The 22,953-nt window shown below is 40.8% G+C and overlaps 1 protein-coding gene across 2 annotated transcripts; it reads left to right on the plus strand.

Annotated features, from left to right (window-relative positions):
• Positions 1 to 1,578: 1,578 nt before the first annotated feature.
• LOC140716205 (targeting protein for Xklp2-like) lies at positions 1,579 to 21,772 on the plus strand. 2 transcript variants are annotated; one of them, XM_073028829.1, is made up of 7 exons: positions 1,579 to 1,735; positions 2,141 to 2,286; positions 5,678 to 5,834; positions 8,497 to 8,589; positions 11,861 to 11,991; positions 20,337 to 20,461; positions 21,427 to 21,772. In XM_073028829.1, exons 2-7 carry the CDS (start codon positions 2,187 to 2,189, stop codon positions 21,658 to 21,660), a joined length of 840 nt encoding a protein of 279 aa, XP_072884930.1. In that variant the 5' UTR covers positions 1,579 to 1,735; positions 2,141 to 2,186; the 3' UTR covers positions 21,661 to 21,772. The 2 variants fall into 2 exon arrangements, with proteins under 2 accessions (XP_072884930.1, XP_072884931.1); XM_073028830.1 differs by lacking the exon at positions 1,579 to 1,735 and adding an exon at positions 1,905 to 1,934.
• The last annotated feature ends 1,181 nt before the right edge of the window (positions 21,773 to 22,953 follow it).

The following is a 22,953-nucleotide window of genomic DNA, read 5'->3' on the forward strand; positions in this document are numbered from 1 at the left end:
CTTTTTTGGGCAAACGATCATTGCAAGTAATAGTCTGTAACTTCCTTATAAACTTGGAGGTAACTCGATCCGGCAGAACCCAGGCAGTGGGCCCATCACCAGGAGCGTGGAAGAGCAGGAAAGCACGGGCCTAAGCTGAATCAACGCCACAAGGTCCAGGCCCCAGAGCGTATCGATGAGTTTTACAGGCCGAATCGAGACAACGATGTCCAGCCTATCCAAGCGGCAAGACCCATTGTTCAGAGAGTTAAGTACCAGGCCAGATCAAAAAGGTCAGGAGCCAGTTCAAATGGGGCTCGGACTATCTTGTGGACTTAATTCAGAAACTATTTGTGTGCAGTTACTGTTTGAACATTAGGTGTTTAATGGTCTTTTTAAATGGGTTATGTGATTCTTTTATTTTTTAATGGGGTCTTTTATAAGGGCATGATGTGTTTTTTATTTTCTGCACATTGAGTCTTAGACAGTCCTCTTTATAGATATATGTTCTTTTTTAGGGTGTCTTAGTTTGGTGGCTATATGTTAAGAGACAAATCTCAAGGTTGTTTAGTGTATACATATTTTGATAATAAATGTACTTTAAACAACTAGATGGCTTAGCATTAAAACTCACTACATCCATTATAAACATCACAAACTGCATTTTATCAACTAGTATCTTAGTAAGAAAGCTGTGATGCCAACATATGCATTTGACTTCACATTCTGCTGACTGGTAATTCTTTATCAACATTCAACTTAACTTTTTGCAAGGCCTCTACATGAGACACACCTAACTGTATATTAACCTGTTCAACTTCAGCACCTCACATCCTCTATAAGCTCCACTACATTCTCCTCTGAAAGTACAATTATACTTTATACCTTCACACTTATATTCCCCACCACACTTAACTCATCTTAGTTTCCAGCAACATGCCCAAATCTCTAAGCAGAGGTAGAATACAAGTTTGTACATTATAACTAACATACCCCAAACTATCAGGGAGTGTCACTTCATCAAAATATATTAATACTGATAATCTATCCATCCTTTCCCCATTTCTGACTACTTGCAACTTTTTACCTCCTTAACCTTGCCTCCCAATAAATAAGATTTAATTTATTCTATCAAAATTTCCACCAGGACACCCGCTACAACACCCCTAATATCTCTACTTTCATCACGCAACATGAAAGTAGAGATTATCTTTTTGTCAAGTCTTCAAATGTACTGTCTTCCCACACTGTTTCTTACCCTTACAAACGATTAACACATTACCTCCTCTTAAAGTACGAATACAATCTATATTCCCTATAGCCAATTTCAACATTGTAGTCAACTTAATGGGATTGATAGAAGGCAGCTGCTCTGGGTCAAATTTAAACAATAACTTAAATTCTTTTTTTCTCCCCCAAAATATTCCATACTTCCTCTCCATCACTTGAAATCATTCCAATAGTCTCTTTTTTCCGTTTTCCAGATTCAATTTCATTCCAACATCCTGCCAACGCGCACTTACCCGAACCTCCCACCTACAGCTTCTTTGCTAGATGCTCCTTACCTAAACCTGCACTATTTCCCAACATCCACAGCCAGCACCACTCCCGCCGGCGCACGGACCGAATGGAATTCGTTTAATTAGACGCCATTAACTAATTATTTCGCACAATTAAATGAGACGAAGGAATATTCAACATTCAGACCTTTATAGAATCTAATTAAGGAAGCTCTGAGAAGAACAGAAGAAAAGGGGTATGTACTAAAATGAACAACTTAACGATTTGATTGAATGATTACTCTGCAGTCCTGGGAGTTATTCTAGATTGCTCGATAACATTATTAAGGATCTAACTAAAACTCATGTGCGCCGATTTATAAAGCAAATCATCTCCTTTTTCGATGAATTATTTCTCTTTTTTGAGGGGTGTGGTGGTTGTGTTCGATACTAATGGTAACAGTAGGAATCTCATAGTATTTTTGGTCCTGTTTCAAGTCTCGATTTTGCCGGTGTAGGAACGAATTGGGCAACGACTCTTGCATACTTTAAAAAGTTATTTCAGCTGGAACTCTTTTTAACTTTCTATTGCGGCTGGTTTATCATACTTGCCGCGACCTTCGTTGGAAAGGAGAATCGTTGATAGTGCTATTTCTTTACAGATTAAACTCGATCACGAGAGGTCCCTCGACCGAGAAAGAAGCAAACATGGAAAATAGAGCCAAAATAATTCTGCCGGTCGGTGGGGCAAAACGCGGAGTTCCGATGGTTGCCGTGAACCCCACCCTTCGAATTGAAGAAGATGATGGTATAACTTAAAATAGCGTTTTTAATCGTTAAATTTCTAATCACTTTCTTGATTAAACGTCTCCGTGTTTAATGTAAACAGCTGAGTGATACAATACTACCTCACATATCCTTGTCGGCGTGGACGGGTTGAAGGGAGAGTTTCTGTGCTGTACAATACTATTTCTAAAGCAGTTTAACATTTCTGCAATATTTTTACTGTAATTTTGCCCTTTAGTATGTATGGTTTACAATAACCTGTTTCTCGAGAATAGGGAACTTCCGTTAAGATGGCGGCGCGTATACGCGCAGCAGCCTCGCAGAGGACCAACCAAAGGTTTTTTCTCTATTGTTACATATTTCTCTCCACAGTAAGACTCCAATGACTACACGTACGGCAGGTCCACCGTATCAGTGTGCTGCTTGTTGTTGGGAGTAGCCCAGGCTGGCTCTGCAGTTCAGAGAAGGTGAGTTCTCTGGCGAGTGGCCCAGTGGCCCACTGGGCTGAGAGAATCACTTTGGGCCAAGGAGGTCAGGCTACAGGAGGAGATGGATTGGGCTCAGAAGAGCTGACCTAGGTGCTTCCTGCTACTGGAAGGCACCAGAGTTGGTGTGTAGTGAATCCATGAGTGACTGTCTTGGACATTTCCTTTGCAATTGCAAGACCATGTTGGACATTGATTGCTGCAACCCTGCCTCCCTTATTTGGTGGAGAGACAGGCGGCAAGGTAGCAGTGTTGTCTCGGTTATATTGAGGACTAGGCCTCAGTCCTTGGGCTTGTGTTGTACTGCAGTACCTGGGCTTGGTTTGGGGGTGGGGTTGGCCTCTCCCTTCACTACTGCCCTCCAGTGTTAGGTCAGTAGAATTACAGGCTGGACTGCCAGGAACCATCACTTTGCGGGACTTGAAGGGTCTTGGCCTGAAACATGAACTGTACTTTTAGATGCTGCCTGGCCTGTGGAACTCCTCCAGCATTTTGTGTGTGTTAATTTGTGGAACTTGTCGCTTAGGGTCTGGGATTAAAATTGTGTTTTCTTATGTGACTCTGTTCCTTTATTTTCCCTTCTTTTGAGTGTGTGTTTTTGCACCTTACCTGTCTCATTCAGCTGTATCCATGTATGGTTTGAATAACAATTAAACTTGGTTTGATTCTACTAAATAACTTCCAAAAGTTACCACTGTCTTGGACTGAGTCGTGTTGGAATTGACCATGGTCAGCTCTCGAGTGCTGGAGCTCTGGTTAGCACTTAACCCCTTAATGTTTCAGTCAGGTTTGACTCTAAGTTTGCTGACCCCATTTAAATTATAATGCACTTGAAAGGATCCCATGTATTTTTCCCCCTCACACAAAGCTACAAATAGGCATATTTAAAAAGTAGCATCTATATAAACTGTTTGGGGAAAAATGAATATTGATTTCTAATAGGAATGTCAACTGATTCTACGGTAATTTCTGGAGACTGGAATTGTACTGGTTGAGGTTAGATTTTGTATAATTAGTGACCTGGAACTGCAGCAGACATCTACCCTCGCCCCATGTTCCCATTGCCATAACAGAGATGGAGTTCCTCTTGTTCTCACCTACCACCTCATGAGTCTTTACACCCAACACATCATCACAACTTCTGCCATCTTGAACGGGATCCTACTGCCAAACAAATCTTCACCTCCCTACCACCCGCTTTCTGCAGGGATCAGACCCTCTGTGATTCCTTTGTCCTTTCTTTCCTCCCCACTGATTTCCCTCCTGGCTGCATATTGCTGCAAGCAACAAATGCAACACCTGCCCATTTACCCCCCCTTGCTTCCAATCAGGGCCTCCTTTAACACAAGGAGGACAATCTCAGGGTGTCCTCGTGTTCCATCTAAGTAGCTTGCAGCCTTGTGTCATGAACATTGATTTCTCTTTACTGTAATTTTTCCCCTTCCCCACTGTGGCCTTTAGCTTCTATTCACCTGCCTATCACCACCCCCTGGACACCTCCTTCATTTCTCCCTTTGACCACTCTCTGCTCCGGCCCTTTTTACTTTCCTACCCACCTGGCTTCACCTATTACCTTCTAGCTGTTCTCCGTCCCCTCCTACAACTTTTTGTTCCGGCATCTTCCCCCTTCCTTTTCAGTCTTGAAGATGGGTTTCAGCCTGAAATGTCAACTGTTTATTCACTTCAGTAGAGGCTGCCTGACCCGCTCTGTTCTGCAAGCATTTTGTGTGTGTGTTGCTCTGGATTTCTGACATCTGTAGATTCTCATGTGTTTATAATCTAATTATGCTGTCTCCATTTTTAAACTCAGCTTGATTAACCGCTCCCTACAGTATTTATGAGAAGTAATGTGCTCATACAGTTAACAACCCTTGCCCTAACACCAAACTGGTATTGATAGCAGAGGAAAATTCACTTGGCTGTTCTGTTACATCCTGGTTCTATGTTGGCTTCATGCAGCGATCATTTCAGGGAACTGACACCTAGTCTGGGAAATTGTGTCTGGCCCTGAGTGGACGTCTCCTGTCAGATATTTGAGTAGATTAGAAGTGTGACATCTTGTAGCAGTACAAAACAATTAGTTGTGCTTGTATTGTAAGGAGTCTGTCTTTGCTGATGTGAGGAAACTGAAGTGATGTGACAGATATACATGCAACTGAGGCATATATAGGATAGACATTCCTTTAATCTGAAATGGACTAAAACTAAGGGTTGTAGGCTTAAGAAAAATGTGAAGGAGAAACTACAAACAAAATATTTTAATATCTGTAATGGGCTGCTAGTGGTGGTGGAGGTGGCAGGAACAGTAGCAATTCAGAATTGCTTGAATGAGCAAGACGAAATTAATGCAGGGAAGTGTGATTAATACCGTGGCATTGACGGATTGGACCAAAAGATCTTCCTATGCAATACAAGTAACCATTTTAGAGATCTGGAGTGGTTTAATCCTGGTAGCATGTTTACTTAAATAATGCTGTGCATCTCCACAGTTTATTGTTATCTTTGAAAATTATACCATTATCTAGCCTGCCAACATTCTAAACCTGCCATAGATTTAGGTATTGCATATTTTGTAACTGTTAAATCTCCAAAGCAGTGCCTTTGAAACTTGGGCTCTTGCCAAAATCACTGCTACTTGCAATCTAACATGTTTTAGAAAATGTCAGTCTATTGGCTTCCCCTCCCCCAATTGTTTTCACAATGAAATGAGCTCCAAGATTAAATCCTAAAGTGAACCCGTACCTTGTTCAGATGAGGCCTCTTGGATTGCCTTTCAGCTCCCATTTTTGTCACTGGCCTGAAGGTTGGTAGGCCACCAGACACATGTTGGTGCAGGTTTTAAATTTGGTCTTGACATAATATTTCATAACTGGCTACTTGCACTCCCTCAGTCACAGTTTGACTAATCATTTTGTGTTTTCTTTGCAGACGACGCAGCAAGTGTGGACAGTGAAATGTCTTTTGTCCGTGTTGACTCCCTGTCATTTACATCCTCGGCAGAAGTCACAGAAAATTCCTTCTCCCACTTTGGCAGTGCTGCATTGTCTCCAGACTTATTGGATGCTGAGGATATTTCAGACTCTGGGTGAGAACTAATTGGCCAGTACTTTTTCTGTTAGCCAAGTGATTAGCTGGAGCCTGTTGAAAGGATTGAAGAAAATTAGGCCTTCACAAAACGGGGAGCATAGATTTTTTTTTTAAATTGAAGGAAGATTTCTGTTGCTTTGTGTTCTTCTCTCACACTGGATATTTCAAAAAAAAACTCCCCACAAGCTCTAACTCCCCAATAAAGTTTAATGAAATTACCCCTTGATGTTACTTTGTGTTGAAACATCAGAATGAAACTTCTCTGCACTAAGTATCCCCATTCCTTCCCACAGATCTTCCCACCACCAGTAAGACAATCGGTTTAACCATCTCCTGTAGGGTCCTTGCACAATCGCTGTAAGATATCATTGTGAAATATCAGTATATACATTTCCTTCATTGCATGAGGTCATGTTGGCCTTCTGAGCACAATTTAAAGGGACACACCAATCCTTCTAAATAAACATTACCTCATCTGTCACCCATTCCCACTGGAAGGTAATTGCTTTGTTCACCAAAAAATGGAGAATATTTTTTACAACCTGCAACTGTATTGTATTTGTTCTCCTGGTTGTGGTTGTCACAAGATACTTGTACAGTGGTCTGAGATTCAATTAGGGCTGTAGCAAATGTTCATAAATGAACTAGTCGCCCTTGCTCTATACTGAAAGCAAGCTTTCTGACCTTTCTGCTGGACTTGAGAAACTGAGTTACAGAGAAAGGTTGAATAGGTTAGGACTTTATTCCCTGGAGTGTAGAAGAATGAGGGGAGATTTGATAGAGGTGTATAAAATTATGATGGGTATAGATAGAGTGAATGCAAGCAGGCTTTTTCCACTGAGGCCAGGGGAGAAAATACCAGAGGACATGGGTTAAGGGTGAAGGGGGAAAAGTTTAAAGGGAACATTAGGAGGGGCTTCAAAGTGGTGAGAGTGTGGAATGAGCTGCCAGATGAAGTGGTAAATGCGGGCCCACTTTTTACATTTAAGATAAACTTTGACAGGTACCACTCTCATCCATGTATGGAGGGATATGGGCCAGGTGTAAGTCAGTGGGACTAGGAAGAAAAATGGTTTGGCACAGCCAAGGAGGGCCAAAAGGCCTGTTTCTGTGCTGTAATGTTCTTTGGGTCATGTTGGCCTTGTTTCATTTAATATTTGAATATCCTGAACAAATTAGTACTTGATGGTAGGGCTCAGTTTCTTCAACACTGATTTATTTATATCAAAAAAATCAAGCCCCATGAAGTGTTTGTTTCATCTCTCATCTTATTACTACTGTCAGGGAAGATATCCAGGAGCCTGAAGAGCCAAACTCAACAATTTAGAAACTGCTTCTTCCCCTCTGCGATCAAACTTCGGAATGGTCTATGAACACTACCTCTTTTGCACTGTTTTTATTTCAACTTGGAGATTTTGTTATGCCTGCACTGCACCAGTGACAGAAACCAACAAATGCCATGACTTGTACCAGAAACATTAAATCTAATTGTGGAAATCCTGAAATAAAAACAATATCAGAAATATTCAGCAGGTAAGGCATAATTTGTGGAAATGAACATGATTAATACTTCAGAGTTCAAAGTAAAATTTGTTATCAGAGTACATGCATATTACCACATACAACACATTTTTTTTCTGTGGGCATACTTAACAAATCTGTAGAACAGTAATTGTAAACAAGGTAAACTATACAAATGCAGATATAAAGAGCACGAAACAACAAAACACTCCGAGTGAGACCATTGGTTGTCGGAACACCAGAAATACAATGAGTGTAGCTATCCCCTTTTGTTCACGAGCCTGATGGTTGACGGGTAGTTAATATTCTTGAACCTGGTGGTGCGAGTCCTGAAGCACTTGTGCCCTCTACCTGAGGGTGGTAGCGGCAAGTAAAGAGCATAGCCTGGATGGTGAGGATCTTTGGGTGCTGCTTTTCTATGGCAATGTTTCATGTCGATATGCTCAATGGTTGGAAGGCTTTTACTCGGTGATGTACTGGACCGAATCCACTATCTTTTGTAGGATTTTCTGATCAAAGGCATTAATGTTCCAATACCAGGCTGTAATGCAGCCAGTCAACACACATTCCACCACACATCGATAGAAGTTTATCCAAGTTTTTGATGACATGCTGAATCTCTGCAGACTCCTGAGGAAGTAGGGGTGCTTTCTTTGCAATTTTATTTGTATGATGAGTCCAGGTCATGTCCATGAAACATATTTTCACCTCTTCTAAACTTGTCTGATTCCCAAATGTACATGCATGATTTGCGACCTCTGCTTTCACTCTGCACCCTGCTTTGCTGAATACTGTACTAAAATTCCAATGTTAACCTTTCTCTGCCTCAGGCTGGCTTCTTTGGACAGAAGTCTATGCTTCAGACTGCGGGACTTACTCATCTCCCAGAATCACTTCTAGTATTTTGGTTTCTCACAATCTCGCCATATCTGTTGATTTATGATTTAGAACAAACTTTATTTGCTCCACAGATGCTTCCTTCGCGTTTCTGGCATCACCTTTGATTTCCAGTTCATTTAATTCCGATGCCTGGAAACTGTTCAATAAATGTCTGACGTGGGAAGATTATTGCAATCAGTTGACCAGTTCAACATCATTCTGAATTCTTGCTTTGATAAAAATAAATCCTATTTTATCAGGGGCACCTCAACTACTACATCAGGGAATCGTGAGGAATTTATGATACACCGAAGGCCAAGGCTGACACAACCCAAGACTCCGATGGTACTCAAGTAAGTTAAAGACCAAAATTCACTTGTTCTTTGAATATAAAGCATTGCAGTTAGCTAATACTAAGATTGAAACAAGTAGTTGCATAGTTCATCCTCTGAACACGTGAGCGAATTATCCTTTATACTTGACAAAAATTAGGTTTGTTTCTAATTAAAGTCTGCAGTAAATCTCTTGGTACAGAACAGCGTTGTCTTCTGAATAGGAAAGTAATTGGAATCAGGCTTATTATCACTGGTTTGTGTTGTGAAGTTTGGTAACTTAGCAGCAAAATGCAATACAAGATGATAATAGAAAGAATAAATAACTCCATTACACTAAGTATGTACAAACCCCATTTCCAGAAAAGTTGGGATATTTTCCAAAATGCAATAAAAACAAAAATCTGTGATATCAATTCACGTGAACCTTAATTCAACTGACAAAAGTACAAAGAAAAGATTTTCAGTAGTTTTACTGACCAACTTAATTGTATTTTGTAAATATACACAAATTTAGAATTTGATGGCTGCAACACAGTCAACAGAAGTTGGGACAGAGGCATGTTTACCATTGTGTTACATCACCTTTCCTTTTAATAACACTTTTTAATCGTGTTGGAACTGAGGATACTAATTGTAGTAGATTTGCAATTAGAAATTTTGTCCATTCTTGCTTGATACAAGACTTCAGCTGCTCAACAGTCTGTGGTCTCTGTTGTCTGATTCTCCTCTTCATGATGCACCATACATTTTCAATAGGAGATAGATCTGGACTGGCAGCAGGCCAGTCAAGCACATGCACTCTGTGTCTACAAAGCCACGCTGTTGTAGCCCGTTGAGAATGTGGTCTGGCATTGTCCTGCTGAAATAAGCATGGACGTCCCGGGAAGAGACATCACCTTGATGGCAACATATAGCTCTCTAAAATCCTAATGTACGCCTCAGTCAATGGTACCTTCACATACATGCAACTCACCCATGCCGTGGGCACTGATGCACCCCCATACCATCACAGATGCTGGCTTTTGCACCTTTCACTGATAACAATCAGGATGGTTGTTTTCATCTTTGGCACAGAGAACTCGACGCCCGTTTTTTCTGAAAACTAGCTGAAATGTGGACTCATCTGACCACAGTACACGGTTCCACAGTCTTTCGGTCCATCTGAGATGAGCTCGGGCCCAGAGAACTCGCCGGCGTTTCTGCATAGTTGATGTATGGCTTCCTCCTTGCGTAATACAGTTTCAAGTTGCATTTCTGGATGCAGCGACGGACTGTGTTAAGTGACAATGGTTTTCCGAAGTACTCCCGAGCCCAGGTGGCTATAATTGTCACAGTAGCATGACGGTTTCTTAGGCAGTGCCGCCTGAGGGTTCGAAGATCACGTGCATTCAACAGTGGTTTCCGACCTTGCCCTTTACGCACTGAGATGTCTCTGAATTCTCTGAATCTTTTCACAATATTATGTACTGTAGATGTTGAAAGACCTAAATTCTCTGCAATTTTGCATTGGGAAATGTTCCTTTTGAACTGACTAACAATTCTCTCTCGAATTTTGGCATAAAGGGGTGAGCCACGACCCATCCTTGCTTGCAAAGACTGAGCCTTTGATGGACGCTACTTTTATACCCAGTCATGATTCCTCACCTGCTACCAATTAGTCTGCTTAATGTGGAGTCTTCCAAACCGGTGTTACTTGAATATTCTGTGCACTTTTCAATCTTATTTTAACTCTGTCCCAACTTTTGTTGAGTGTGTTGCAGCCATCAAATTCTAAATTTGTGTATATTTACAAAATACAATTAAGTTGGTCAGTAAAACTATTGAAAATCTTTCCTTTGTACTTTTGTCAGTTAAATAAAGGTTCACGTGAATTAACATATCACAGATTTTTGTTTTTATTGCATTTTGGAAAATATCTCAACTTTTCTGGAAATGGGGTTTGTATACTAAATAGATTAAAAATAGTGCAAAACAATTTTTAAGTGAGGTAGCGTTTATGGATTCGATGTTCATTTCAGAATTAGATGGCAGAAGGGAAGAAGCTGTTCCTGAATCACTGAGCGTGTGCTTTCAAGCTTCTGTACCTCCTTCCTAGTACCCAAGATGGAGCTGATTAATTTTGCAACTTAATTTCTTTAAGTCCTGTGCATTAGCTTCCCTCCTCCCCTTACCAAACACTGATGCAGCCTGTCAGAATGCTGCCCATAGTTCATCTATAGAAGTTTTCAAATATTTTAGGTGACAACAAAATCTCTTCAAACTCCTAATGAAATATAGCCACTATCTTGCCACCTTTATAGCTCCATCGATATGTAGGAGATTCAAATTTTGTCATTGCATTTGGCTTCAGAATCCACTGTAGGAACAGACCCTTCAGCCACTGAGTCCACTACCATTAGCATTCCTTCTGCATTCTTAATTTGCTTGCTCCATGTTCAGATTGTCAGAATAGCTTGCGCCATCGAAGGTCTGCTTTCCACTGTCACAGATGGCCCAACACACACCTCAATCATCTAGTATCGATCTGACTTTGTTTCAAGTATCTACATTGAGGATCTAGGAATACAACTCCTCTACCACCCATCTGTTGATTTGAAGTCATCAGGATTGTGCAAACTTGTCAATGTCTACATTGGAATTGCTCTTTTAAACATCTGTGTTGCAGCCATCACTTGACAAGATTCACCTTCCTTGAGCCAGAGCTCCAAACATCCAGTCCTTCATGCTCCCCTGCACTGGTGCATTGGACTCCGTTTGATTGCTGACTTAGATTGGCCTACTTGTTGTCTCAGCTTGAACTGCTACTCTGATCTCTCAAATAATTGTAATAGTATATTCTTAATATGGGCAAATTGTATTGGAGCAGATGGGCACAATCATCGATTTCATGGGCCAAAGGTCCCACTTCTGTGGTGCATGATTTTGATACCAAACTGCTGCCATAGGACAAGACTTTGAATGATTTGTGGGTTGAGACTGCTTTTTGGAACTAGTTTAAAAATTACAATTGATAGTCTTGGCATTTCAGGACATAGTTTCTTGAACAGGATGGTCTTTGGTAGACTTTGTATTGAATTACAGTTATGGCAGCTGAAAACTGGCTCTGAACCAAATCTGTCTCCTGGAATTGTAATTGTGCAGTTTCATGGTCATTCTGTGACTAGTATTTAAATTTTCAGGAATACACATTTGGGATGGGAAAAGTAGGAATGACCTGACTAGTCTTGATATAGTTGATGTCAATTGCCAGAGCATCGAAAAGCTGAACCATTATTTCTGTTGCCTTCAGGCGAAGCAAAACGAACCAAAGGTCAATGAGTTCCGAAGAACGAGAGCTGTTACTAATTTCTCAGTTACAAAGAGAAACAGAAGAGCACAGAAAGCTCAATGAGGCAATGTACCTTTCAATTTTTTTCAGAGGTAAAACATTAGCTTACGATTGTTAACTACCTGCTCAGTTCTACCTGCAGTGATTATAAAAGTTAGTTATATGTGATATTTCACATTTTAATGGCATCTGTACTTGTTGCAGTTAAACTGGTCATCAGATGGAGGTGGTTGAGTATCTAGGAACATATTGACATAAAATGATGTCAAGTGAGCTTCAGTCATGTGCAAAATTGAAATTGATGGTGTAATGGACTAGCTGAGATCCAAGTCCATTGTTCGAATACAGTATCTGTTCCAACTTTCTGCTTTACTGAACAAATTATTTGTTGTCTGTTTTGACCTAGGTCTGGTTTAGAACTGTATTGAAGATCAAACTTGTGCTGATTTGCACTCAGTTATCGAGAGGCTAGTCTTCAAATAACATTGATTCACCATGTCCTCTATTTTCCATGGTTCCAGTCATCCTGTCAGAATAGGCCGGAAGAAATTTGACTTTGCATTATTACAGAACCAATATGATAAATGCGCACAAACGATATAGGCCGCCTCTTGCCTTTTGCACCTATCAGTTTCTGACTTCATACCCGTCCCCACCCATCCAACTTCCCCCTCACCTGGTAATCACCTGCTAGCTTGTACTATCTCCCCTGCCTCCAGCTTCCCCTACTTTTCCAGTCTTGAAGGGACTCTCCCCAAGACATCAATAGCTTCTTCTCCATAGATGCTGCCTGACCTACTGAATTCCTTCATTTTTGTGTGCTACTCTGGTTTTCCAGCATCTGCAGAACCTCTTGTTTATGATGTGCTAAATAGCTAGTTTGCTACGGTGGCAGTAGTTATACGATAGGTATTTTGCATCATTCTTCATTGCGGAAGACACTAGCAGTATGCCAGAAGTTAGAAGGGTTAGGGAGCAGAAGTGAATGTAGTTGCTATTATTGGGGAGAAGATGCTTGGGAAAATGAAAGTTCTGAAGGTAAAGTCACCTAGACCAGATGAACTACAGCCCAGAGTTCTGAAAGAGGTAGCTGAAGCAATTGTGGAGCATTAGGAATGGTCTTTCAAGACTCGCTAGTTTCCGGAATAGTTCCAAGGATCTGGAAAATTGCAAATGTCACTTCAGTCTTTAAGGGCAGGAGGTAGACGAAGGAAATTTTTGGCCAGTTAGCCAAAATTCAGTGGTTGGGAAGATGCTAGAGTCAATTGTTAAGGATGTGGTTTTGGGCTGCTTCAAGGCACATGATAAAAGCCAAAATTGCATGGTTTCCTTAAGGGAGAACTTTTCCTGACAAATCTGATAGAATTCTTGAGGGAACAGCAAGTAGAATGGACAAAGAAGAATCTGGATGTTGGATTTTCAGAGGACTTTAACAGCTGCATGAGGCCCATGGTACTACAGAAAAGAAACAAGTATGGTTAGCATGGCTGATTGGCAAGAGGCAGAGTGGGAATGAAGGGAGCCTTTTCTGACTGGCTGCCAGAGTCTAGTAGTGTTCTATAAAGTTTGGTGTTGGGATTACTTTTTGTGTTGAACGTCACTGATTATTGATGATGGAACTGATGGCTTTGTAGCGAAGTTTGTGGACAATGTGAAGATGGCTGGAGGGACAGGTAGTGATGAGGAAGCAGAGGCTGCAAAAGGGACAGATGAAAAGAATGGGCAAAAGTGGCAAATGGAATACAGTGTCGGAGTATATGGTCATGCACTTTGGTGGAATGAATAAAAACATAGACCATTTTCTAAACAAGGAGAAAAGTCAAGAATGTTTCTGACAGTGGTAGCAACCTTCAGCATTTTCTAGTTTGTGCATCTTGATATTGGGAAGGTGCATTTGGATCACCATTCTCTGATTAATCCTTCTAGTGCTCTTTGATCTGATCTCTCCTCTTGGTCTCCTCTAAAACAGCATCTGATGAATCCTCTGCTTTCGTAATGCCATTGGCTCTTTTTTGGGCTTCTAATCATCCAGCTGGGCTTTGGTCTTTGCATCTACTTTTACAAACAGCTTTTTGTCTTGCACTTAAAGTTCATGCAATAACCTTAATGCACACAGAGTAGATACTGGTTCTTTATACTCGCAGAAACCAAATGCTTGCAACTTCTCAAGTTCCTTGAACTCTTCCAGCTTAAAACCGAGCCATATTTTGCAAGTAACTGCATGATTAACATATCAGAAGCTTTCTGAGATATGTTTTCTACAAAAATAATTCTAGTCAGACCACCACTTTGTTACTTTCAAGTATTACGTACCCCGTCACTGGGTTAATAGACCAGCAGAAATTGAATGATACGTTGGAGTCTGGTGGTACTGTAACTAAAGGTGTTTATTAGTAAACTAAACAATACAGTATCAAAAATGCAAATATACGTAAAACAGGTTAGCAATAATAAAAACAAGTGTAGGAATAATAATCAACAGTGAAAACAAGCTCTATCAAAGTCTAGGGGTAAATGAATTGTCATAAGAGAATATAGTTCAGTTTAGTTCGTGCTGAGGTAGTTGTTGGGTCTGTCTCTCTGTCTCTCTGTCTCTCTGTCTCTCTGTCTCTCTGTCTCTCTGTCTCTCTGTCTCTCTGTCTCTCTGTCTCTCTGTCTCTCTGTCTCTCTGTCTCTCTGTCTCTCTGTCTCTCTGTCTCTCTGTCTCTCTGTCTCTCTGTCTCTCTGTCTCTCTTCCCCCCCCCCCCCCCCCCAGGAAGCTCTGGACCCCATTTCCATCTGGTTTGTTCAGCACACATAACACAAGCATGGTCCAATATGTTTTCCAATCAGGCACAGGGGTTGCCACCAACACCTAGTTATTGAAAAATGCAGCACAAACAAGCCCTATGGACCATAGTCTGTGCTGAACCATTTAAACTGCCCACTCCTATTCATTGCACTGGGGTAATGGCCCTTCATACACCTACCATCCGTGTACCTATCCAAGCTTCTCATAAATGTCAAAATAGAGCTCACATGCACCACGTGCTGTCAGCTAGTTCCACATGCTCATGTCCCTCTAAATGAAAATGTTCCCCTTGAACTTTTCACTTTTCACCCTTAACCCATGACCTCTAGCTGTAGTCCCACCAACCTGCTTGCATTTAATCTATCTATACCCCTCTTAACTGTGTATACTTTTATCAAATCTTCTGTCTTCTATGCTTCAAGGAATAGTCTTAACCTATTCAATCTTTCCATATAACAAAGATCCTCCAGACCCAACAACATTCTTGTAAATTTTCTCTGTACTTTATCAAACTTGCATCTTTCCTGAGGGTAGGTGACCAAAACCACACACAATTCTCCAAATTGGGCCTCACCAATATCTTGTACAATTTTAACTTAACATCCCATCTCCATACTCAATTTGATTTATGAAAGCAATGTGCCAAAAGCTTTCTTTACAACCCTATAAAACTGTGATGCCACTTTCAATGAATTATAGACCTATATTCCCAGATCCCTTTGTTCTACCGTACTCATTAGTACCACACTCCTCACTGTGTAAGACCTATTCTGGTTGGTCCAACCAAAGTGCAACACTTCGCATGAAATTCCATCTGCCATTTTTTCCAGCTGATCTAGATCCCTCTGCTAACCATGATAATTGTCTTCGCTGTACATTGTACTCATTTCTTGGTGTCATCAGCAAATTTGCTGCTCCAGTTAACCACATTATCATCCAGATCATGAATATAGATGACAAACCACAATGGACCCAACACCAATCTCTGCGGCACTCCACTAGTCACTAGTTAATGCCCTTCCTTTGGATAACATTGGTGGTGTGGAGAGGGGAGACTTGTAGCTTGGGCAACTGCCGGTCTTCAATTTTTTTTTTTAAAAAACCTTCCCCAGGCTTGCATCCTGGAAACTTTGCAAATTGCAAATCCGTGGTCTATAAGACTAACGGAGGCCTACTACTAGTCACTGGCCTCTAGTCAGAGAGGCAACTGTCTACTACCATTCTCTGGCTTCTCCCACAAAACCAATTTACTAGACAGACATACTTTATTGATCCCGAGGGAAATTGGGTTTTATTACAGCTGCGCCAACCAAGAATAGTGTAGAAATATAGTGATATAAACCATAAATAATAATGTTAATCATGCCAAGTGGAAATAAGTCCAGGACCAGCCTATTGGCTCAGGGTGTCTGACACTCCGAGGGAGGAGTTGTAAAGTTTGATGGCCACAGGCAGGAATGACTTCCTATGACGCTCAGTGTTACATTTCAGTGGAATGAGTCTCTGGCTGAATGTACTCCTGTGCCTAACCAGTACATTATGGAGTGGATGGGAGTCATTGTCCAAGATGGCATGCTTGAATCTTGAATGCCAAGTGACTGAACCACCTTCACCAACCTTCTCAAATGCCTTGCTAAAGTCCATGTACACAACATCCACTGTCTTGTCTTCAACTTTCCTGGCAACTTCCTCAAAACTAAGATTAATTAGACATGATTGACCACTTAAAGCCATGCTGCCTGTCCTTAATCAGTCCATGTCTATCCAAATACTTGCATATCCAATCTGTTAGGATACCATCTAATAACTTTCCACTACTGATGTCAAGCTCACTGGCCTATAATTTCTTGGTTTATCATCTTAGAGCCTTTCGTAAACGGCAGAACAGCACTGGCTATCCTCCAATCCTTTAGTACCTAAACTGTCACTAAGGATGCTTTGAGTATCTCTGCTAGGGCCATGACAATTTCGATACTTGCCTCCTGCGGTGTCTGAAGGAGCACTTTGTCGGACCCTGGGGGTTTGTACACCCTAACTGGCCTCAAGACAGTGAACATCTCCTTCTCTGTAATCTGTCATCAACGAATTTAATGCCATTTTGCTTGCTTCTGTAGACTGTCGGCCAGATGCAAAAATGTATTTAAGATCTCCCCCAGCTCTTTTGGCTCTGTACATGTATTACCATTCTGATCTTCCTGAAGACCAATTTTCTCTTGTAATCCTTTTGATCCAACATACCTGTAGAATCCCTTAGGATTCTCCTTCACCTTGTCTGCTAAGACAATCTCATGCCTTCCTGATTACTTAAGTGTTCTCTTGAATTGTATTTTACAAGTACCTCATTTGTCCTATCTGTCTATACTTGCAATGCACCTTTTTTTCTTAAGCAGGTCCTCAATATCTCTTGAAAACAAAGGTTCCCTACACCTAGGAAAGAAAATCTGCAGATGCTGGAAATCCAAGCAACACATACAGAATGCTGGAGGAACTCGGCAGGCTAGGCAGCATCTATGGAGGGATTTTTAAAAAAACTATTGTTGACGCTTCTGAGACCCTTTTGGCAGGACTGGAGATAAAAAGATGAGGAGTAGATTTAAAAGGTGGGAGGGGAGAGACAAAGTGATAAATGTGACTGGGGGGGGGGTTGAAGTAAAGCTGGGAAGTTCATTGGTGAAAGAGATACAGGGTTGGAGAAGGGAGAGTCTGATAGAGAAAAGAAGGCCATGGAGCACCCAGGGGGATGCAGAGATGAGTTGAGAGATGAAAGTGGGGGGCAATTACTGTAAGCTCAAGAAATCTATGTTCGTGCCATCAGGTTGGAGGCTACCCAGATGAAATGTTAAGGTATTGTTCCTCCAACCTGAGTGTGGTTTCATCGCGATCGTAGGGGAGGCCATGGATTGACATATCGGAATGGGAATATGAAGTGGAATTAAAATGGGTGGACACTGGGAGATCCTGCTTCTGGTGGATTGAAAATAGTTGCTCAGTGAAACGGCTCCCTACACCTATATCTTGCATTGTTATTCTGATAGGCAAATAGAAGCTTTTGTACCTTTAAGTGCCTCCCACTTCACAAGTACATCTTTGCCAGAAAGCAGCCTGCCACATCCACATTTGCCAGATCATTTCTAACCTATCAGCATTGGCCTTTCTCCAATTTAGAATCTGTTTGTCCTCTGGGCAATGGTTCATGGAGTTTGAGAAGGAGAATTTGAGGCATGATCCAGTACCTTAATTCATTTTCAATTGGCTTCATTACAGGGAATTGTAGCATGCAAATTGTGGATGGATCTCTAATCAGGTTGTTGTTGTCTCAGCCAATCAGGCCCTCCCAATGCTGAACTTTGTTTTTGCCACAAGCTCAGTGTGACTTGTTGGTTCTTGTATTTCACTGTCATGACTGTTGTTCCAACAGGAATTGTCTTTTCTCCAGTACAAGTTCTTAGCTGGATATTTGCAGGCTTCAGTTTAGTATCTTTGAAATGCAGCTCAAACTCTATTTGTGGAATGTGTGAAATAGTGGAACCAGAGTCTACTTCCCCTCTAATTGCCATTCACTTCTGCTGTGCTTGTCTCCTGTTAGTTTTCAAATTGTAAATCTCAACACTAGCCAATCCTGTCACCCATCATTATCAGGTTTTCTCTTCAACAGCATGAACTTTTTGAAACTGCAGCTTGACTTTGATCTTCTGTGCAGTCCATTTATTTTTTTTATCTGCCTAACATGCCCTTTTGTATGCGACCTACTTTGTTGTATCTTCAAGTTTCACCATTTGTTGGGTGCCATATGATGTAGGTGGTCATAGCCTATCCATGACCATTACTGGCAAATTTTTCTACAGAAGCGGTTTACTGTTGTCTTCTAGGCAGTATCTTTAGAAGACAGGTGGCCTTGAACACAAAATTGTCAGTAGCCACATAACCTTGATTTGTGATGTGCACCAGAAGTTCAAACAACCACCCACCACTTGCTCCCATGGCTCCAAGAGATCCTGATCAGGGGCTGACAGGTGCTGCACCTTGCCCAAGGGTGACCAACACTTTAGCAAAGGAATGAGCATCTTCTACCTCCTTTGGCAGAGAAGAATGCTTTCTTTTGAGACTAAATGATCTCTTATTTCATTAGTCTCATTACCCGAACTGACAATAACTCAATCACTTCAGCTCAGCCACAATTTTTTGTTTTTGATTCTGCTTACGAAACCCAAAGCTTTCTGCAATCAACAATGGCTTTGGTTCTAAGTGCTTCTGACAGTATTGGCAAAGCTCATTTCCATTGGCTTCATTGGAGTAGTCAAACTTTGAAGAAAGCTGTGCTTTTTAAACCCAATGCACTTAGTAAAATTGGTATTCATTTCTCATTTGCTTCCAATAGCTCGGTATGTATGAACCAATTACCTGTTGTGTAATCAAATTCGTAAATCTTTCTGACATAGCCAGCCATTTTAGCTTTTATCTGATTATCATCACCCAGTACTCTTTATAAACCCATGAATTCCTCCCTCTACTGATTACTTTTTTTTTAAGGCTCAATCATGCCTTCCCTTCTGACGTATAAGCACTGTGCTGCTTTTTTTAAGCTTGACCCATCTCCGCATGCGCTGGATTTTTTGTTTTAATTCAGCCATTCATCACTGAATGTCTTTTTCAAACCTCTCCCGGTGCTTTAACAAGCTTGTTAATGGATTCATTTTAAAAGTACCTTTCCACCAATGTTATGTTTTGTAACTTCAAAACATTAAACTAATCAAAAGGAAGACCGGAGTCTGAAATGCAGGTCTTAGTTTGCTTAAACGAGGCATGCATGATTCACTTGGTGGCACGATAACATGTGCAATGTGTGTATTTGTACATATAATCTGTAATGAATTATTTAAACAAGAATTCTTGATCAAACAATATAAATATATATGGTTACTCATATTACTGGAATGTTACACAACAGTAAGGAGGGTAAAGGCAATTCTAGCATTCTTTTTGAGAGGACGAGAATATACAAAGCCTCTGCTTTACATTTTTGCTTTTAAGGTACTGGTGAGGCCTCACTTGGAGTATTGTGAGCCGTTTTGGGCCCCTTAAAAATGGAGGTGTTGATCAGGGTTCAGAAGATGTTCATGAAAGATTCTGGGAATGAAAGGTTTATCATATGAGGAGCATTAATGGCTCTAGACCTTACTTGCTGGAACTTAGAGTTATGGCATCTCATTGAAAGGCCTAGATAGTGCACGTGGAGAGGATGGTTCCTATTGTGGACAAGTCAAGGACAAGAGGACACAACCTTGGATGAGAGGGATGTTCATTTAGAAGGTAGATGAGGAATATCTTTAGCCAGAAGATGGTTTATCTATGGAATTTGTTGCCACAAGTGGCTGTGGAGGCCAGGTCATTGGGTATATTTAAGGTGGAGATTGATAGATTCATTGATCAGTCAGGGTGTGAAAGGTTACAGGAAAACAGGAGAATGGAGTTGAAAGGGAAATGGATCAGCCATGATGCCATGACTCAGTGGACCAAATGGGTTAATCCTGCTTCAGTGGTCTTGCTGATTGTTGATTAGACTCCTGAGATTTGAAGTAGGAAATGTTACAATAACGTTAATCTTCCACCCTTTACCATACTTTGACCCTCCCCCAAAATTATTAGGTCACATCATAACAAGATCTTCAGTTCCAGCTGCTGACACTCTATCTAAAGCCAGCTCACCCAGAGTGCAACAAGAATACAAAGAGTTTAACTTTGTCAATGAACTCCGCAAATATCCACTATTGGTGAGTAATCTATCACGTTCTATAATAACTGGAACAAGTTGGCTTACTCGGGTGCCAATTGCTGTCTGAGGGTTCATTCCTCAAGTTGTGTGGATTTACAGAACATCTCATTGATTTTATAAATAAGATTGCATTTGACTTCAACTCTCATATTGGTTTCCTATTTGTAAATATCGCCAGTAGGTATACAAGTATTATGCTCTTAAGAATAAATCATTATCACTTCAAGGAAAATCACTGAACTGGGTTCTGATCATTAAACCAAGTCAGCAATACATTCCAGAATATCTAAGGTGTATTCTCTTGCCTCATAATCTTTGTTCCCTGATCAACTTGCAGAACGAAGGGCTGACCCAACTGATACAGTGTAATGTAGTAGTTGTCCAATGGCCAAAATGACCTTTTGCGAATAAATATCATCCTCAAATATTAAGCGCTCACTTTATTTCATGCAAAAACTGTTTTATTGACCATAAAAAATTAAGTGGATACTTAATGTTTGATTCAGGTTTCCACATTCCTTGCCAAAAAAATCTTTTTTTAAAAATCTGTCAAACTGCACTATTGGAGCAAAAGGTTTGTTTCTGCAGCTTAAGAATCTAACATCTGTAGTTTTGTCTCTATTGTAATTCCTTGGGCTCCTTTAAAGCTTTAAGTAAGATGCCTGTGTAGTGATGAGAGGCGATAAGCTCTCAACCTTCAAGTCCCAGAGTAGTTGTACTCCAATTGCAGGTGTTCACACTTTAAGAGCAAACATTCCAGGTCAATATTTGAAGTGACAATACTTTATTCTGAGCAAATTTGGTAGTTGGAAATATGAGTGCAGGCATTAAAGGTATCTCAGTGAACAATGTGCGATTAGACTTGACATTTTTAAGAGTAATCACAGTGAAGAATTGTTTGGAAGAATGTTCCCATAACATCTTATTGAACCTTGAATTAAGCTTCTGTATTATTTGTTCCAGACACCAATGAAGAAAGCGTGCACAGTACCAAAGCCATTCTCCCTGTTAACAAGTGCAAGGAAAGAGTGCAGAAAGACATGTGTCGACCAGTATGTCTCAGTGGCAGAGTACATTAACAAACTTCAACACTATACACAACCAAGAAGCCGCAGACGGCCCATTTGCCAGGAAACATCAGCTACTGTACTTGACTGTATCCAGGCTCCAGTTCCTGATACGCCATCTGAAATCTGATCTAACTAGTCCTTCCATGGTTTGGTCCTTTTCAAAATCTGGTTCATTGATGAATACTTGAAATGTCTGGATTTTTGAATGAAATTACATCACACTATTCAGGTTAACTAAGTTGGGCATTTTACTGGGCAGTACTGAAACATTTTATAGAGTGCTATTTTTACCCATTGCGTGAATTCACACTGCATGACCTGAATTGTTAGAGCAATAGATTTTTTTTCTGACAATAAGACATTCACTGTTGTAATGAATTTTAAGATTAAAAACATTTGAATAAAGATATTAGACACTATATAGCTGGGATTTGTTTTAAGCTGTTAGAAATTTGTACAGTGATTTAAGACATGCAGACAAATGAGTCCCAATTAGTATAGTTTAACTTGGATCATGTTGCAATTTTTGAGGCAATTAATCAATCTTGCAAGTAGAACAGTTATGCTTACCCCCACTGGCTAAGAGGTGTAGAAATTAACTGTTAAGTTATCAAATATTTATAGTTGTCAGTACAGTCTGACATGCAAGAAGACCAATGATGAGTGTAAACAAAAGTACACTCCAGATGCTGTGGTCAAATCAAGACGTCAAACAAGCTGGATGAACTCAGCAGGTCGGGCAGCATCTGTTGAAAGAAGCAGTCAATGTTTTGGGTCGAGACCCTTCGTCAGGACTAAAGGAGGAGGGATCAGGAGTCCTATAAAAAAGGTGGGGGGAGGGTGGAAAACCAGTCAGGAAAGATCAAGGGGAGGGGAAGCAGGGAGGGGATAGGCAGGAGAGGTGAAGAAGGAATCTAAGGGGGAAGCACTATGGGTAGTAGAAGAAGGCAGAGTCATGAGAGGTGATAGGCAGCTAGAAGAGGAGACAGAGTGAAGGTGGGATGGGGGAATGTGGAATAGAATAGAAATTGCTAGAAGAGAGTCACTTTCACAGCGTCTGTGGAAAGAGGAACCAGGGACTCTTCCTCATAACAGTGGGAGTTTGGAAAATTTTTTTTGGCCATGCAAGCTCACCTCACACTGTCCAGGGTAGTACATGGGCTTCTTTTGCGTTGAGAGGGAGCAGTCTGGGTTTGGGCTCCATTGTTGGAGCTCTGCTTGGAAAATTCTCTCAAGGAACTGAAATCAGAAGCAAAGCAAAATGAACAGGCTGTCCAGTTCTGCCATTTAATTGTGTCAACTGTTCAAATTACACACAGATCACCAAGTAATGAATTGACAAATTCTATCTCTCGTTTGGAGATTTCTAAATGAGACTGTTTACCACAATAACTTTTTATCATATACAGATCTTGATTTC

This window comes from Hemitrygon akajei, chromosome 25 (assembly GCF_048418815.1).
Source record: "Hemitrygon akajei chromosome 25, sHemAka1.3, whole genome shotgun sequence".
NCBI lineage: Eukaryota > Metazoa > Chordata > Chondrichthyes > Myliobatiformes > Dasyatidae > Hemitrygon > Hemitrygon akajei.

What these genes read in the sequence shown, in the direction of transcription:
- LOC140716205 (XM_073028829.1), top strand. Translation starts at nt 2,187, where the DNA reads ATGGAAAATAGAGCCAAAATAATTCTGCCGGTCGGTGGGGCAAAACGC. An exon ending in GAGGATATTTCAGACTCTGG is followed by an intron (nt 5,835 to 8,496) that starts GTGAGAACTAAT and finishes CTATTTTATCAG; the next exon opens with GGGCACCTCAACTACTACAT. An exon ending in TCCGCAAATATCCACTATTG is followed by an intron (nt 20,462 to 21,426) that starts GTGAGTAATCTA and finishes TATTTGTTCCAG; the next exon opens with ACACCAATGAAGAAAGCGTG.